The sequence below is a fragment of the Anas platyrhynchos genome, chromosome 1 (genome assembly GCF_047663525.1).
Source record: "Anas platyrhynchos isolate ZD024472 breed Pekin duck chromosome 1, IASCAAS_PekinDuck_T2T, whole genome shotgun sequence".
Taxonomy (NCBI): Eukaryota; Metazoa; Chordata; class Aves; order Anseriformes; family Anatidae; genus Anas; species Anas platyrhynchos.
The window spans coordinates 182,704,591-182,724,892 of NC_092587.1; the positions used below are offsets into that span (position 1 = coordinate 182,704,591).

General features: G+C 36.0%; 1 protein-coding gene across 15 annotated transcripts in view; it reads right to left on the minus strand.

Moving 5' to 3' along the window:
• The window catches only part of NBEA (neurobeachin), a 509,188-nt gene that overhangs the window by 223,054 nt on the left and 265,832 nt on the right, over positions 1-20,302 (minus strand). For all 15 annotated transcript variants that reach the window (XM_038174546.2, XM_072032602.1, XM_072032605.1 and 12 more), the window contains 2 exons: positions 14,210-14,318; positions 10,351-10,517 (listed from right to left, as the gene is read on the minus strand). In XM_038174546.2, coding sequence (XP_038030474.1) covers positions 10,351-10,517; positions 14,210-14,318 — 276 coding nt within the window. The remainder of the gene's footprint in view (positions 1-10,350; positions 10,518-14,209; positions 14,319-20,302) is intronic.

Here is a 20,302-nt window from a genome sequence, read left to right on the forward strand (position 1 = left end):
CAGTTTAGGGAAATTATAAACTAGTTTGAAAGAGAATAATTTTGTACCACAAAGAAGCAAAAAAAATTACTAAACCAAACCAACCAACCAACCAACAGAAAAAAACAAAACCACCCAACCAACAAACAAAACCACAAACACCTCAAAGTCTGTTTTTATTTTATTTTATTTATTTTTTTTTTTTTCTGGAGGGTGGGGGGCTGCTACAGGATAACTGAGGAGACAAGAGAAGTGAATTATGTGTCTTAGCTGATTACAGCTTGCAGTGATGAAAATGGGAATTACAGGAAAGAATAAGTGTCTTCATATCCACAACATAAAAGTTAGGCTGGCATTACAGAAACTTGTCAAAACAAATCAGGGTTCGTTTCCAAGGAAAAACAAGAAAAGCACTTTTTGTTTAGCATGTAATAATTTACTTCTTCTGAAGTTTAGAAACAGGCATGAAACAAACTCTTTGAAAGTCTGGGTAGTGTTAAAAAGAAAAAAAAATAGTACTGAATGCTGAGAGAGAGAATATAAAGGAAAAATCTTTACCACCATCTCTGAAAGAGGGTAGAGATGAGAGATATTTGATTCTAATTTTCTTAATCAACTGAAAAAAGACATTAAACTTGTTGTCAGAGGACTCATTTATTAAAATGACAGGTCTTATAAAAAAAATAAAAAGATTTTTATGCTAGAATGGGAAGTAGTTAAATTCAGTAAGGTATTCTAAGTTTGATCCTGACTACCATTTTTTTTTTTTTTAAATAATAATTCATCTAATTTGCAGCAAAGAAAAGTATCCTATAATGCACATGGAAGTTCAACTGTAAGGCTAGAAAGGACCACGTTTCCTAAGGTTCCTGCTGAATTCCGCTTTCTTCCCCTCATCCCCCAAAAAATAGGGGATACAAAACATGTGATAGGGATGTTCTAAATTATGCCTGCCTCAGAGCTTCAAACTGATTTAATCTTGAGTTCCTCTACAGTGACTAACCTGAATGTCTCAAATTATTTTACAAGCATATGGTTGGACGTAAATACATTTCAAGTATATATAAAAAAAAAGTACAAGACAGTAAGATTTTGAGAGGAGAGCAACCAAAATAGCTCAACTAGGTTTTCTTTTTGTCAAACTTAGCATTTCTGATGATTCCAACAAAAATTGGAAATTTTCCAAAAATTCCAACAGTCTGTCAAAACACTGTAAATGCTTCTCTTAGAAAAACAAAACAAAACCAACCAACCAAACAAAAAACAACAACAACAAAAAAACAGTTCAGCATTTACCTTCTGTAATGTACTTGAAGCACCACATGGGAAAGAATCCTCACATGTAATGGTACTACAGCAGCTTACCACAACTTAAAAATAGAATGTTTCTCACCCATTTTATTTCATAAAATAAAGAACAAGTCAAAGAATTTTCATTTCTGAAAAAAAAGTCTTCTTAGAAATGTAAAACTTATTTTTTCAGAATCTTCTAATCCATGGCCTTTGTTCTTTTTTATTCTTTGGTTTCAATTTTCTATATGAAATGGATGGGAGATTCTCTGCTATGTTGATCTGATTGGCATTGGAGAAAAAGTGAGAATCATGTGAGGGAAATGTTATCTGCCTAATGAGAAATTATTTCCTCATGGTTTCTATTGAGTTTCAATCTCTGTCTAAATTGGAGGTGGGAAAAGAAGGAGCACAGATGCTAGAAACGCTGTCCAAAACCAGCAACTGTTAGTTCAGTCTTCTGATACTCACTGCAGAGCTTGCTTTTCCTGAAGGAACTGGGAGGAAAAATTGAAGAAAGGCAGTTGGACTTTGAAGTCCTACTGAGAAAAGGAGATTTCAAAATTGAGACTGACTGAAATTGAGATTCCTCAGGAAATCCTGAGTTGAACGAGTCTGAGGGAGTATTAGACAGGCATATATGTCCATCATTAGATGGACATATCATTGACTGAAAACTGTCTGGGTGGCCGGACCCAAAGAATCTTTGTGAATGGAGTTAAATCTGGATGAATGATGGTTACTAGTGGTGTTCTCCAGGGCTCCAGTACTGGGGCCAGTTCACTTCAACATCTTTATCAATATCTTTATCTTTTTATCTTTATGTGGATGTGGAGATCGAGTGTACCGTTAGTAAGTTTGCAGATGACAGCAAATTAGGCATGAGTGTTGATCTGCTCAAGGGTAGGAGGGCTCTGAAGAGTGATCTGGATAGGCCGCACTCATGGGCTGAGGCCAGCTTTATGAAGTTCAACAAGGCCAAGTGCTGGGTCCCGCGCTTGGGGCACAACAACCATATGCAATGCTAGAGGCTGGGGGAAGAGTGTATGGAAAGCTTCCTGGCAGCTAGGGATGTGGGAGGTATTGGTTGATAGCTGGCTGAATATAAACCAGCAGTCTACTCAGGTGGCCAGGAGGGCCAACACTATCCTGGCTTGTAAGAGAAACAGGGTGGCCAGCAGGACTAGGGAAGTGATTGTCTCCCTTTACTCGGCTCTGGTGAGGTCTCACCTCAAGTACTGTGTTCAGTTTTGGGCTCCTCACTACAAGAAGGACATGGAGGTGCTGGAGTGTGTCCAGAGAAGGGCAATGAAGCTGTTGAAGGATCTAGAGAATAAGTCCAGAGGAGAGGCTGAGGGAACTGAGGCTGTTTAGTCTAGAGAAAAGAAGACTCAGGGGAGACCTTATTTTACTTTACAATTACCTCAAAGGAGGTTGTTGTGAGGTGGGGATTGGGCTCTTCTCCCAAGTACCAAGTGATGAGGTGAGGGGAAATGGCCTCAAGTTGCTCCAGGGGAGGTTTAGGTTCGATATTAGGAGAAATTTCTTGACTGAAATTGCATTGGAATAGGCTGTCCAGGGAAGTGGTTGAGTCACTATCCCTGAAAGTCTTCAAGGATCATGTAGATTTAGAACTTAGTAGCATGGTTTAATGGTGAACTTGTCAGTACTAGGTTAAAGGTTGGACTAGATGATCTTAGATGTCATTTCCAACCTGAATGATTCTATGATCATGTCTACTTCACCTATTCTTGCTCTTTCTTAAGCATTCACTTATAGATGAAGATAGGTTACTGAGCTAGATGGACTGCTGGTCTGAACCCGTTCTTATGACCAGTATACTGGAAGCTGAACTGCTGTATGTGCATATTCTTATCTCTATGGCTAGACCTAAGAAGAAGCACAAGGCCCTCTCAGACTCTTAAGGTTGGTCTCTCTTAACATACATACAATTTTAATCCTCTTGTTACTGCTATAATAAAAACATACATAGTAAATTGACACTACGTCATGTGAATTTGTATTCTGATTGTTGTTCCAGTTCAAGACTATACTGAAATCTAAAGATCTGTTGTGTGTAAAGCTTGCAGAAAAATAACATGGACAAAATTTTCCTCTTTGTGTTTGCTGTGAAGCTAAAGGGGGGAAAAATGTAGGCAGAAACCAACCAACCAACCAACCAACCAACCAAAAACTTCTCCTAAAAATGGAAAAAGACAGAGTAAATAAGGAAAAAATAAATCTCTTCTTGCAAAAGTAATAAAGTTAAACGAATATCTTTGTACTTTAAGTACAATGTATTGTACTTACTAGAGATAAATAATTTTATACTGCTACATAAATAAATTCACATTGGAAAAAATTATTTTCTTCAGAGGTTGCTCCCAGCTGTGGGAGAAAATCTACAGCACAAAGCACCACAGTTCAAAACAACTTACTGTCCTTGCACAAATTCAGAACTGAATAAATGTCACTCAAGCAAACTGAACTCACTTGTGTGGCCCATCTCTGGCTATGCAATGCTTGTTTCTTGGCAAGTTGCAAATAGCATCCTACATCTAACTTATTCTTAGGAATTGATACAGAATTTTTCTGTCCCTATTGTGCTCTTCAAAGGGTACAGACTTATTAGCAAGAATTTCTTTGGACAGTCTCTGCCTTCCACCACAGTGGTAAGCAATCAGGGAGGGAGAAACTAGCAGGGTACACAAAAGGTAGTGGATGCAATATAATGGGCGCAGAGCAGCAGGAACAGCAGAGAGATAAGAACATCAAAGTAGTAAAATACTACAAAAAAAGTGTTCAAATTAGAAAAATAATCTCAATCACTTTTATGTCCAAATCCTGCTACAGAAGGGTGATTAATACTGGACCAAGGATGTAAATAATGAAGACACATCTGGTGATCTCAAGGTACCTCGAAAGTAGTGCAGTTAAGTAAAAACAACAGAAGACAGAAAAGCATTTTCTTAATGTTTTATCATGATGAAACTGTTTCAGAACTGAATATTTGGAACTTGCAACCAAAATATCTAATGAATCAGCTGAAACGTATGCGGATTCCATGAAATCAATCCGGAAGCAACGTTTTGTAAACAAAACCATATTCCACCAATTCCAAAAACAAATTCTTAATTCTTACAGGCTATGTGGAAAAATGCATCACTTTAACAGACCCTCAAACAATAGGTATATTAAACACTCTGCTAGACTCAGTAGACTGGATCTGGTCCTACATCTTTGCCACTACTCTAAGGCTTCCTTTGCAATTTATGTCTAGCAGTTAAAATGAGCTAGAAATGAATGAATAGCTAAACCAGATGAAGACGATTTGCAGTGGGGGACAGGATGGGTTCTGTGTCTCTCTCAACTTCCTAAGGCAGCAGCTAGTATGATGACAGAGTCAGAGCATGCCAAGGTTGGCTGTAAGGGAAACTCCTGCTTACTCAGTTCATGTGTTCTCATCCCTCTTGCTGTAAAATGGAAACATTTGGTTTAGAAGCAGTGTCTTTCCAGAATCAACATGTTTAACTGCCAAGCCCTATAGGCTCAGAAAAGGGGAGTTCTCCTCTTTCAGTTCTCTCCCTGCCCCACCCCTCCCCCTCACCCCCCCACCCCCCGCAGAACCCAATCTCTGTAGAAGCACATGCTGTAGTGAGAGGCAAAACTAGCTGTCTGGCAAGAAACTTTATTTCCAGCCTGTCTCCCCAGACAAATTTGGTCTTCACCACAGAATGAATTTGACAGCTCTGCCCTCCACCATGAATGATTAATTTGTTATGGGTGTCTAGTTTAACCAAAGATGGATTTGAACAGAAAAAGCCCTTGTATACTTGCTATTTGGTAAAGCTGCTTTAATGTAGGAACCTCCTTCGTCAAATCACTGAAAGCAAGAGAACCAAGTCTCACTTTTAAATGTCATTTTTTCTCATGATAGTAATCCTCCCATGTATATCAAAACTGATAATGTGAAAATATCAATGACAAATATTTTGTATTTGATTTAGAACAGAACCTGGAGCTCAGACCTCTCCTGTATTGCCCTTGGTTGCCTTAGACTTATAGAAACTGTAAGTATAACTATACGTGAAGTATTCTTGAATAAAAATTTTTACAAAGTTGTGGTATCTGATTAAACCAAGCAGCTGAAATAACAGAACCCTCCAAACAAGCACAGTGACAGATTACAGCCCAAAAAATAGGCATACATGTGGCTGAGAAGCAATTTGATTCATGTTCACAGACAGGTTTCAGTAAACTTTTTTTTTAAATATCATATACATATATATTAAAAGAAAGATGTGTATGGGGAGTGAAGCAGATGGGAAGGAAGAGAAGCACCATATGAAGCTGACAGAGAAGACAGAAGGAAGCATATGTTGTGACATGAAGGCTATAACCCTGAAAAAATCTAAGGGTAAATGCTGGCTGAAAGTTGCTTTGAACGATAAGCTATGAAACACCCTGTTTGATTCTTCCCAAGATGAAGGAAATAGGATGTTGCATATTCACTGTGTGTACGTGGCAATGCATCAAAGAAATAGCCAACTCATCAATTGCTCATCTGAATGGAAAAAAAACATGCAGATATACAAATTTGGTATAACGTTAAATATAAGAAAGAATAAAAGAAAACTCTATGTTTAGTGTAAGATATCTAATCTGATGATATCTAAACTGAAGATATCTAAAATGGTTGCCCAAATGAGAAAAACAGAATTAGTTTGGTTTAAGGGCACAAACATTATAAAAACCATTACTCTTTATCTGAGATATGTAGGAGAAAATAAGATGATTCAATAATTTCCTTTTCTTGTAGGGGAGTTGATGCTAACACCTGCAAAAAATGGAGCAAAATATTTTTTTTTTCTTCTTTAAGAAGTGAAGGGAAAATATTTGTTAAAAAGATAACAAATTTGGAAAAAAGATTTTCTGAAAACAGTGTTATATTTTGTTATATTTGAAACAGTGTAATATTTTATATCATAAGAGTCTTTGCTAAAGGACTTAAAACTCTTCCTTACCTTGAAACACACACACAAAGAAATAAAAACGTGTATATATGTGTATACATATATATACATATATATATACACTATGTGGTGCAATTGTCAGTATATCAGTGGCAGCAGATGGTGTATGTCATAGAGAACTGAAGCTCTTAAAAATCACACTCATCCTCCAAAAGTAGATTCTAACCTATCTTACCCATTTTGGATATCAAAAGGCATTGCTATTCCTAAACATTTCTCATGCAGAACTGGGTACCTCTTTCTTCACCTTCCCCTCTAAGAAATCCTTATAAGAATCCTTATAAGGATTTCTTAGAATCAAGGAGTGTTTGGGTTGGAAGGGACCTTAAAGACCACCTAGTTCCAACATCCTGCCATAGGCCATAAGCAGGGACAACTCCCACTAGACCAGGTTGCCCAAAGCCCCATCCAACCTGACCTTGAATGCTTCCAGAGATGAGGCATCCACAACGTCTCAGGGCAACCTGTTCCAGTACCTCATCACCCTTAGAAGAAAGAATTTCTTCCAAATATCTAACCTAAATCTACCCTCTTTTACTTCAAAGCTATTACACCTTGTCCGATAACGACATTACCTGATAAAGAATCCCTCCCCAGGCTTCCTGTAGGCCCCCTTTAGTTACCAGAAGGCTGCTATAACGTCTCCCCAGAGCCTTCTCAAGACAGAACAACCTCAACTCCCTCAGCCTGTCTTCCTAAGAAGGGTGCCCCAGCCCTCTGATCATTTCTGTGGCCCTCCTCTGGACTTGTTCTAGTAGATTAATGTACTTCTTGAGCTGGTGGCCCTATAGCTGAGGGCTATAGAATGCAGTACTCCAGCTGGGGTCTCACGAGAGCAGCGTATATGGGCCTTTGGCCTGCTGTCCATGCTGCTTTTGATGTAGCCCAGGATATGGTTGGCTTTCTGGGCTGCAAGCACACATTGCCAACTCACGTCAAGCTTCTCATCAAGCAACAACCCCAGGTCCTTCTCTTCAGAGCTGCTCTTAATCCACTCATCGCTCAGCCTGTATTTGTGCTTGGGATTGCCTTGACCCATCTGCAGGACCTCACACTTGGCCTTGTTGAACTTCATGAGGTTTGTGCATCCCCACCTCTCAAGCCCGTCAAGGCTTGGATGCCATCCCGTACTCCAGTGTGTCATGTTTCTTTAGTTTGCAGTTTCCAACAATGTTCTCAGATTCAAGAGCTAAACAGGGAATTGGTGATGCGCTTTCAAAACTCTACAAATTCTTCCTGACAGAAGTGATGTGGTCACTACAGAGGTCTAGATGTCTGGAATGCCAAACTATTTTTTTTTTATTAGCTCTCTTCCAGTTAGACTGTATCTTCTGGGGCATAGGAAAGCATGAAGAGACTGCCAACACTGTAATTTTCCATCAAGAATAAAAATCATTACTTTAAATATGTTTTGTCAGCATGTTGACAGCCAAGACAACAGGAATGTAAAATTTTAGATTACATCTTAATTTCCATTATATAAAAAGTACTGGAGAAACCACCTAATTAACAACAGGTTTTGATTTCCGTGCCTAAATAGCTTCCCTAGCCTTCTCTTTTCTACACTTGAAGCCTTTTAAATCTGCTCACCGAGAACCAGTGACCTTGGTTCTTAACAAGGTGTAGATGCTTTCCAACTGGTCATCTTCCCATAACTGCTGGTGTCATAGGCCTCTCCCTTTACAGTCCATTAGGTCTCATAACAGAAAGTGTGCTTGTGTGATGGATCACCCAGTTGCCATGACATGTGTGGTAGGACCTAAAGTGCAAGGACGTGTCCTGTTCAGCTCTTGTGAATGGTGAACCCCACCTGGAGACCTTGTACTGTCAACTTGCTCACTTCTCTAGGTTAAAAATTAGCCACAAGTAGCTTGTATCTAAAAACCAACTAGGCCAACAGCTGCATTATATGTGGCCAAAATATGAAAGCAGCAGTGCAAGAAACTGAGAAGCAAGCACACAGGGGAAGTGTCATGATAGGAATAAAACAGGAGTTTATTTTTCTTGATATAAGAAATATGATAGATTTGTCAAAGGTGTCTAGCTGCTTCATGGCCCATCAAAAACTATCATGGACTAAAAAGCAAAAAAAAGCTGCAGCAGTGGTCTGTTGACGCTTAGTATGCCTTCAACAATGCAAGAGAGGAAAGTTGTCTGACCCAGAGGAGATAGTTTCCTGTAAGAGTTAGTGACCAGTGGCATGGAGAGGAACTGACCAAAGCCTGCAAAGTGTCTGCAACCAAACTTGAAGCACAACTTTTTAAAAAATTCAAAGACATTAAAAGGACTGAAAATTGCACTTATTTTCATGAGGTTCAAATCTACAGATACACTGCTTTAAGTTTCAACTAGAGATAACATGGTTGTTGAATCTTAATGTCATTTTTAAAATTATTTTTTAAATGTATTTAAATATTAATTAATTAATTGTCTGTGATGTTAGACTATAGAATTTCAAGGCTGAATTCTGCCTTAAAAAAATAAAAAAAAAATACATCTCCTCGGTCATCCAGGAAATTGTGTTTTCTTTGGAAGATATGAGGATGATGAATACGAAAATCTACATTTTAGTTTACACTGTAAACTTCAAGATCCAACTAAACAGCATGACAAAAAGAATGAACAGTACACATGGTATTTATAAAATGTTATTACTGATGTGTCAAGTCTATTATTCAACATCTTTTCTAATAAGCTGAATCTACATTCAGATAGTTTTTCCTGAAAGAAAAATATTTATGTATGGATGTTATTTATTTATTTATTTATTTATTTAAATCAGCATATCAGTCTTAACTAGATTTTTACTGAAAAGGCTTCTCAGCTTAAATGGAACTCTTTGTTCTGCTCTGCCTGACTTAGAGCAGACAAACAGGATTTAAGAAGGAAATTAAACTATAAAAAAGTATATTTTGGAGCAAAACTTCCTGAATCTCTACTGTTTGAGCTGTTCCAGTTTGAATAAATAATCAATTTATTAATTGGCTAGAATGCACAAACAAGAAAGAGACTTGCCAGTCTCTAGCTTTGCAGACAGGGCACTCACATGACAGACCCAGGTTCAAGACCTTGCTCTGCATAAAGGAAAAGAGCAATTTGAGCTCAGTTCTTCCACATGAAGGTCAGCACCTTAGCCACTGGCTATTTTTGTGATTCAGAAGAGCAAGGCTTTGTGTTTTTTTAGTATGACAAACTTTCATTTCATCTCTATGTCAAATAGAATAAACTTTTAAAAACAGCATTCAACACAGATCTGATTAAAATCTCACATATTTTATCACTTACATATCATAAGAATTTTATATTTTGGATCATGCAGTGTTTGTTTGTTTTGTTTTATTTGTTTGGTTTTACAGGAGCACCTGCAAAATTGAGTGCACTTTGGTTGCATTCAGCTTTAGATGAAAAATTCAAGCAGACATATAGGTTTTGCTTTAAGTGTATAGACTTTTTGCATGGCTGGTATTGACTACTGTTTTATAGTAGGACAGTTTTACCACTGGACCTTCCTGCTTCATCAGTTGCACAAAAAAGCTATAAACAGAAGAAAGTATTAGACAGCAACCTGCGTGACTCAGTTCTGCTGGTTGTTCTAATACTGACTATAATGCTAGACATGTCATTTTGACTCTCTGATCTTTTGTTCAGGCTTCCTTTGTTGACATCTGTATGGCAAGCTCTCTTTCTCTTAGTATCTCATTCAGAGCATTTCACTCAGAGAGGCTATGATACTGTTAGGAGCCTCAAAAGCTAATGATACACCAACAGTATCAGTATTATATCTGCTTTATGATTGACAAATACCCATTACAATTTATTTAAATTATGGTAAAATATCATGTTTGCAATCTATCAAGGAATTTAATCTTTGAATCTTTAGCAAAGAGGACTTCTCAAAAAAACAGTTGAAGAAAAGACTAACAACAGAGAAAGAATATATTTAGGCAATTCTAACTCCTACTACATTCATTTTTCAGTTATACAGTAACTGTTGCTCTTAAACTTTGAAATTAAAATTTAAACCACGCTTTTTATGTTTGCAGCTTACCTGTGAGAAACAGCTCCCCAGGCACCATGCTTATTTGTTAGTATGTTGAGTATCTTCTGTTTTAGCTGATTGGCTGTAACGTGGTCTCGATGCTTAGCAGCACTGATAAGATGATCACACATCTTCTCCTCCTCTCTTCTGTCAGCAGCATATTGAGCACACTGTGACTAGGAATGAAAGTACATCTACTTGACAAAAGATAGGCTATTTAGGAGTCACCTTAAAATGGTTATGTACTAAAACTCTTTAAATATATCAAGAACCAACAAGCTCATTAAGATATGTTTAAGAGGAACAGGACACACCATTCAATTTAAATGGTTCTACTACTATATTTAATTCACAAGAAAGATGTCAGAACATGTAGAATTTAAAGGGCAATCAAGGGCAAAAACATCTGAATTACAACTAAAAACATACATACTCCATGTGTGTGTATGTGACCATGGGTATGCCTTAAGAGCTGGTTTTGCAAAATTTTCATGTATTCTCAGGCATAAAATACAGGTATAACATATGTATATACAGTATATTCTACTTCAAACCAGTCTTGCAGAAATATATGTATATATATACATGTATGCTGGGCTTGATTCTTAAACTTCAATAAAATCTACAATTCAAATTAAAGAAATAAAAAAAATAAATATTATTATGGGTGCTAAAGGGAAACTGACTATCAAATTAAGAAGTATATTTTCGGTCTTATAAAATTAAAAAAATTCTTAACATACACACAACTTTTAAAATATCTGAATGGATAAAAAAGTCACCATCTTTGCAACTAAGATCTAAAGTTTTTATAATGTTTCCTTTAACAGGTAATTAATTCTAAAATAAATGCTGTAATTATTCATGCAAATTTGTTTCTAAAATAGTCAAAACTGAGTAGTGCATTTTAGTTTTGATAAATCCTTTCTTTACATATAATAAGAACAATGTAAATTTTCCATTTCTTTTCTCAAAACCACGTTAAGATTAAATCCAATTTCTCCTCCCAGTAAAGATCCTTTCAAAATGTCTAAATAAAGCAAATGTAGCTACGGTAATTAAAAGGAGTCAATTTTCTAGGTGTAAATTACAAAAGCTGGTTTATTCTCAAAAAAGAGCTAATTTGAAAATTACCTATTTTAAAGACCTACATTTTTGCATGCACAGATTATTGTGCACCATTTTAGAATGTTCAACCAATACTCACTGCTGTAACACTTAGTGTTGAATAGACCACTATTTTCTAATATTCTAAAAGGCAATTACAGTTTAGCATACCTCATGGTAGATTGTACTTATTCTTCATATTTCTGCACACTACCCTTTTGCTAGTGATTGCATTAGTATTTGGTAAGACTTTAACAGTGGTCTTTCCACTAGGCTATAGCCATTTTTTCAAGTAATCTATCTGGAAAAGAACAATCATTACACTAATTCATAAAGGGTTAATTCATTTTTCAATTTATCTTCTTGTACAGGGAAGCACCAATTAGTACAATGATCTCACTTAGTAATGAGGTTAATATTTCACCAGCTCATTGGACAGTAAAATTAAATTTTCATTTTTCTTCCTGAACAATTACAAAGGTTAACAAAATGGAAGTTAACTGCAAAGCAACCATTCTAGGAGGATTTTCTCTTGCCCTGACTGCAGCTGTAGTCACAGAATAAAATTTACATGCTGGTCCAAGGCCTCCCCATTACGCAGGCAAAACTCAGTGCAGCTTGGGCCAAATAATTTCATCCATAATTATGCAATTAAAGTTTAAAAGGTAAAAATAAAATAGCCACTCACTTTTCTTGCTGAGAGCAATGATTAACATGTACTAAACCCCGGAATATATACCAATACAGCTTATTAAAACAAAATGACAGATTTACAATTATGCAAGAGAAAACTACCAGAAATCTCTTTGTCCTTACTACTTTCAAGTAGGATGAATAATAAAATGCTTGGTTATATACCTACCATTATTAAAGGCAATATATAAAACTTTCTTTCAGACTTTAACTGCCACTTTATTTAAGTACATCTGAGGTTCATATTTAACACAGACTACATATCATAATTTTCTTTTATGACTTTCAGATTTTATCTTATTCATCTGAAACATGTAGCTGAGGTTTTTCATGTGACAAATATAATGAAAAATTTCATATATGAAAAATGTGTTGGTTTCTTCACCAGACAATAAGACTGACTTAAGGCTATTCCTTTAGGGAATTTAGTTAATATTCTAAATCCTATTTGCTAACAGAAGCTGGAAGTTAATTGAATATTCTCATTTTGTCTAGAGTTCTGACAGACCTTATACCTCTATGTATTCTTCAAAGAACAGATAACTCAATCTTCTATTGTCATCTTAGGTTACTGCGTGATGCTGTGATAAATATCAAATGTTATTTATTGTTGAGGCAATATGAAACTTCACTCTGACACACACTTAATTGTAAATGTGATTTTATCTAAGTTTGAAATATTCAGTATATTCTTGGTAATAAAGTTGTTGCAATCCCATATGACAAGTGTCTGCTGTCTGCTCTGACAAAATGAAGTAAAGGTTATGTGTACTCGAAATGACAACAGATATCTCCGTCTCACACTTTTCAGCTAGGTCAAGGAGCACAAGAACTAGTACATCAAAGTGTACATTTAAAAGAGCTGTTTCAATGAGATAAAAACCTCATCAAAGCTAAGATTACTGGATTTCTATCCACCAGGTGCTTGTTGACATTTTCTGACAGATGGATAAATTGATACAGCTATTTCTTATCATTAATACTAAGTCAGTCTATCTCAATCTTAGGTCACTCGAGAATTAAAACACATGAAAAGTGTGCTTGTACATACATATTTATATACAAATGTATGCAAACACAAGCAAGTTTGGAAATAATAAAAACAAGTGATGTTGAAATGTTTATAAAGGCAGTTTAAAAGTACAAAATTATATTTGGTAAAGTCATGCCAAAAATATGAATTTTAACTGCATTTGACCACTTTTGCATGATTTTTTTTTTTTTTTTGGATAGGAACAAAATTAATCCCAAAGGAATCATCAAAAACATGTTAAACACTGAACTTGAAAAAATGTTTTTGAAATAGCTTTTTTGTACATTTACATCATTTTCAAGTAATTTGCTTTTAATTACAACACTTATTGATGGAAAAAGCAATTAAAATTTGACTCCTTTTAAGGGGCAAAAATTATAGATTTATGGGATCCAGCTGCTATGTTACTTCTTCCAATACTTAAAAAGAACAGGCAATGTAAACACGTTGTCAGTAGTTAATGATTAATTAGTTAATGATCAGTTAATGACTAGTAGCTAAAATACGTATTATCATGTTTCAATATGTAATTTATAGAAAATAAATTCTCTAAGGAGATCCAAAAAGCAAAAGTATCCTAACAAAATGTCATAAAATACAAATTCTAACAAAACATTTATATTTCTTAATTTTTTGAAATGCCTTATATATATTAGCTGTTTTTCTTTCTTACTGAACTTACTGTTGATAAAATCCAACAGAAATAATTAGTAATGTGACTTGCATTACTATTTGCAATAAATCAGAAAACTTCTTTGTGAAACTAAAGGGTCTGCCATACCAGTTTAGCAGACATTCTGATTAAGGGATTTCTTCAAGCTGTAAATGTTTTCATGAATTTCAGTGAGGAGATGAGAAATTAAACCAGTTCCTTGTGTTTGAGGCTTTTAAAGCTAAGGCTTTTAAAAACTAATTTTGAAATGTCTTCAATATAAATTTCTTTCTTGGAAGAAAATCTTTATTGCATGGAATTACAGTGTAGGTGACAACTGAGTGAAAACAGAAAAGCAAAAATGCATCAACTTTTAGGCTTACCTCAAACTCAGCATGCTTGTGGACATCTTCAGCTCTTTGTCGGTTCAAAATAAATTCTGCTTCATTTGCAACACGCACTATATGGTCTTTCATTGCATGACATAATAATCTAAAATAATAAGAATCAAAATCAACCTTTGCATTTGATGTGCTTATATAAGTTATTTAATACTTAAAATGAAAAAAGTCATGAAATTAGTGCAATGTAATTGCTAAATTAGTTGACATGAAAAAATTACCTTTATCCAAAATTTTGCTATTTGCAAGTACACAAAGAAATTATGTCACATGGAAAAAGCTTGCTATTTCTTATGGAAGGGAAAATATGGAATTATATTTCTAGTATGTTTTTAACAGAAGTCTTAATATGAATATTGCAGCATCATTTAAAAAACCTAGACAACTATTTAAACTCTTACTGATACCATTATTTATTTATATATTACCATTTATACCATTTACTTTACGATTTATTTATGTATTACCATAAATACCATTATTTATTTATTTATATAAATATATATTTATAGTTATTAAATATAAATATTCCCTTTCCAAGTCTTGAAAAATAATGACATTGAGATTTAAGATTCTATTAAGATTGCTAAATAATATAAATATCTCCCATGTGTTTTTAAAACAATGAAGTAAAAAATGTGTCATGTTTCCAAGGTTTTTACAGCATCAGGAGTAGGCAAATTTTACTTAAAAAAAGAAAAAAAAAAGAAAAAAAAAAAAGAGATTAAGATTAAATTGAGACTGATACATATAGTAAAATTGCAACATAAACAACACTGCATAATTAATAATATTGATGTCAAGTCTTACTGGACAGGAAGAATGGAACCAACTGGCTTCTTGTCCCTACTGTCCATACCTAAGATTGCTCACTCTATTCAACATTGCTTTGTTCTTCTTATGAGCAGGGAGGAAATATCTTTCAGGATGCAAAGATCTGACAGGACTGTCTGTTTAGGATCAGGAAGAACTGTTTCTCTTTGTGCCAAATGGGCATGTTGTCTAGGATTTTCCTTTCTGCAGCATCACAGAAGCACTCAAATTCAGATATTCCAATATTAAGAACATGAAGTTACCAGTCAATCCCACCATAAATTTGGGTGCTTGGGAGCACCACAAATCAGTCATAATTATTAGAAATGGAATCCATAATTACTGCGTGTTATACCCTAAGGTGGAAGACTTGAACTCTATTTTTGCTTCCTTTGTTGTGATTTGCCATTTGTGAAGGAAGAAAATCACTTTCCTTGAATGTTTAATATGGACATGTGGCATGGCAAAACATGAATATTGGGACCTCTGTTTAGAGATAAGGACAAACAAACTTGGATCAAGATTTCACAACAGATACTCATGCTTTTAATAATTCTTTTTTATATTTCTTGCTATTCTTCAAATTAAAAAGTTTTTGAGAAAGCATAGCTTGAAAGACTGAAGTTGCTTCCATTGTCCTCTTCAAAATTTAGCTATATTTTAAAATCTACCCTATTGAAAGATATGCTTTAGTATTTTATTAATATAAAGTATTCAGATAAATGTATTAGGTGTGAGTATTCATGACTTTAGCAAGATTCTCTGATATGAGAAAATACTAGAACTGAGTGTTTACCATCTCCAATCAAATTTTATATCACAGTTCTTCTTGAACTTTTCCTTATGACCAGGGATCAGCTAGCTAGGATTTCAAAACTGAACACATAGATTTCAAGTGTCTACTAGCTACACATCCCTCCTGAAGGAATAAATCAGTCAGTTATTCAAGCACTGTGCAAATTCAGTATGTCTGAGTCAGTTTTGGTCCAGGCAGGATTTCCATTTCAGGGTGGCTTCAGGTGACATCAATAGGTTTCTCCCTTCTACCAGGAATTTCATGAGAAAATATAAACACTAGCTCAGATCTACTGGGTTTATTATTTGGGACATCTGGACATGGCTTTTATGCCTCAAAAAATAATCTAAGATGCTTCTGTTCATGAACTGGTGTCCAAAAGGGCAATGATAAATATGTACTACCTTCATCTTAGTCGTCTTTATCTATCATAAGAAGTGTTCACACTCTTGGAGTGCCCATTTACACATTAAAACACCTACAGGGGGCTTCAAATAGACTTTCAGAGAATGTTAATTTCCACAAGTTATAAACCAATCTCTTGCCAATAGTCATGGAAAAAATATATATGTACAAACAAAAATCTGTCAACACTAGTATCTGTCCGCTTTACAGAAAAATGAAAACATTTATAGATGTGCAGAGATGATTCAAATCAGATGGCTGAAACTGCTGGTAACCCAAGTTCTATCTCCAACCCCTCTAATGGACCATTCTGCTCCACAATCTGAGAACTCTGATTCTTTAGGGAGTAACTTTAGAGTTGCCGCAGCTTTTGGACACCACAAATTTACCCAGATTTCAGGTAAACTGGAAATGCTGCAAATCTTCAGGGTCCACAGTTCTAAAGTAAAGGAAGTGAAAAATAAAAGGGAACCAATGAGTATGCCTGAGCACACAGGGTCCTGATTGCCTGCAGCACTCAAAGTACTAGCTTTCCCCCAACTCATTTTGGACATGGTTCAAGGTACTGTGCACTGAGGATGCATAGATAAGAACAAATCAACTTATTTCCAGGAAGGTTGTGCAGGTGTTTTCGTCCCATACCCCAGCACACATAGAACATACCATCATTCTAGAGGGTAGCCCTTATATTATTCAAAGAAAAATCTTAACTAAATGAAGTGAAATGGGAACTATACAGGCTCCAGGGAAGACCTAGACTGCGTGGTCTGTAGGACAGATGCATGCAGTCTGCTCTCAGGTGCTAACCTTAAGTCGTATTAACATAGGCTAGTTCAGGCTATTTGGCTGTATTTAAAACTATAGACATACCTTCTCTCTTCCTTATTGTTTGTTGACAAAATTCTTATCTATGGAATCTCTCAGTATTATTTTAACTGTTTCTTGCCTGCTATTTCATGTACTCACATGCCTACTACTGAGGGCAATCTCTTCAAGTAAAAGAAAAAAAAATGTTTGTATGGTGGTCAGCACATTGTGATTATGATAAAAGTGAGGCCATGACCTATCAATACTGTACAAGCATTAAACAATATTGTACCAATCAGTGCTAATAAGAGACATATAGTGATTCACTTATATGCAAACATTGGAGATAGAACTTCAAAGACTAGGTAAACGATGCTTTTGCATCTGGAGGATTAATAAGAACTACAGTAGTCTTAAAAACCTCTACCAGAAAAACAGATTCAAAAAAGAGAAAAGTTAAAATCTAGGCCATTGACAATAAATTTTGCATGTCATGATGTTTTGATTTGTAAGTGCAAGAATGTAGGGCAGAAAACAGAAGCATAATGCATTAAGACATTTAAATATTTCATCTTACTTTTGAAAGGAAAGGCAGCTAGTGTAAGGTCAGGAAAGTGATGCCTCACAGAGGCTTTTGCAAAGGAGCTTGCTTATTTGTTTGCTGTATTTGTTCAAGAAAACTTGTTACCATCTCAAATTGAAAAACACTACTTAAAAAACACTTTTTTTGCTACCAATTTTTACTTCTAACAGGAGGTTATTCTGTATTTTCAAGCTGCTTTTCACAGAATCATGGAATCACAGAATAGTTTAGGTATCCAGGGACCTCTGGAGGTCAACTGGTCCAACCCACTTGCTCAGGTAGGGATACATAGGTTGTTCAGGACCATGTCCAGGTGGTGTTTGAAGGTCTGCAAAGAGAGAGACTCCACAACCTCTCTGGGCAACTTGTGCCAGAGCAATGTCACCTGCACAGCACAGAAGCACTTCCTGATATTCAGAGGGAACCTTCTGTGTGCTAGTTTGTGCCCATTGCCTCTTGTCCTGGCACTGGGTACCAGCAAAAAGAGGCTGGCTCCATCCTCTTTGCCCTCTCCCTTCAGGGATTTATAGGCATTGATAAGATCCTTCCTGAGTCCCCTCTTCTCCAGGCTGAACAGTCACAGCTCTCCCAGCCTCTCCTTATAGGAGAAATGCTCCAGTGCCTTCATTATCTTGGTGGCCTTATACTGGACTCCCTCCAGGATGTCCAGGCCTCTCTTATACTGGGAGACCTAGAGAGGGACACAACACTCTAATGTGACCTTACCAGTGCTGAGTAGAGTGGAAGGATTACCCCTCTCTACCTGCTGGCAATACTTTGCCTAATGTAGCCAAAAATACCATTAGGCTTCTTAGCAGCAACGGCATATTTTTGGTTCATGTTCAGCTTGGTGTCCACCAGGAATGCCAGGTCCTTTTCTGCAGAACTGCCTTTCAGCTGAGTGACACCCATACTGACACCTGGAGTTGTTTCTCCCCAGGGCCAGCACTCTGCACTTCTTCTCCTTGTTGAACTTCATGAAATTTTTGCCAGCCCACCTCTCCAGACTGTCAAGGTCACTCTGGATGTCTGAGTGATGGCTCACTGATGGCTCACTTCTGGTGAGTCAGCTTCTCCACTCATTTTTGTGTCATCCCTGCATTTCCTGAGGGTGAACTCTACTCCATCATCCAGATTGTTAACAAAGATGTTAAACAGGACTGGACCCAGTATTGAGCCCTGGGGTACTTCTCTTGATATGGGCATCCAAGTAGAGTTCATACTACAGACCACTACCATCTTTGCCCAGCTATTCAGCCATTTTTTGATCTGCAAATCCAGCTCATACTTCAACAGCTTCTCTATGACAATCTTACGGGGTACACTGTCAAAGGCCTTACTGAAGTCCAGGAATACAATATCCACTGTTCGTGTCTCATCCATCAGGCTGTTCATTTTATTATAGAAGCTTATCAAGTTAGTCAGGCACGAATTCTCCTTAGTGAATCCATGCTGACTACTCCTGATGATCTTCTTCTCTTTCATGTGTCTGGAAATAGTTTCCAGGATTAGCTGCTAAATCACCTTCCCAGGGACTGACTGACCTGTAGTTTCCCATGTCCTCTTTCTTGCCCTTCCTGAAGGAGTGATGTTTGCTTTCCTGTAATCTTCAGGTTCATCTCATAGTTGTCTCCCAGTTGCCTGGGTAAATCCTACTAACTCAATCACATGCATGGCACAAGATTAAAATAAAAGAAATCTCAGACTTTTCTGGCATGAGAACAAGTGCTTATGACTATCTTGTGGATCGTCATTTACAAAAAAAAAAAAATAAAATTCAGAAAGGATCCCAAACCAGGAAAAGTCTCACACTTGATAGTATCAAAGACTGCTGATGAAACAAACAAACAAACAAACAAACAATACATATATATATATATATATATATAAATAAAAGAGAGGGACAAAGACCAGAAAATTTACTCCTTTACTGCAAAATGCAGTTACATCATAAAAATTCCTTCATAAACTATCTTTATGAAATGTGTTTTCATGAAATCTAGCTCATAAATCTTTTATTTGTGAAAATGTGATCAAGGTTCTTGCCTCCAGCACAGCTTTGGAAAGTCCTCCGAAGGTTAAAATTCTTTCTTTACTTTCCAGTCAAAACGTATTCTTCAGTAGTCTTTATTGTTTCATTTTTATGCAAATGTTTGCATTAGTTTTAATTCTTGTTCTTTCTTATGACCTTCTGATATTCCATCCGTCCCTACTTTACTAGGCTAAATAATGCAGCTCTCTTTAACTTTTCTTTTATGCCAGAATATTTACTAAAAGATTGTCTTTTGGGGTTTACTCATCCCAGAGACTGATTTCACCTTTCCTAACTGTGCATAGCCCAGACAGGCAGCATTATTATAGACAAATTCTCAGCATTAATTACATAGTAACAGTAATGTTGCAGTATCTCAATGGTAATATCTTTTCTGATGCACATCTAGAACAGTATTTTTCTTTTGTTTATCCCTATATTCTACAATTTTCTACAAGAAAATTTCTGTGATAGACTGGTCTTTTACCTCCTCAGACATTTCCAAAAGATAAACCAATTCTCTAGCATATATGTCTCTAGCAAAAATGTCATGTTTCATACTGTTACATTATATAATATGTAAATACCTTATAATAATGCTGTTCTAAAATATCATTATTAATACAGGTCTGAATATTG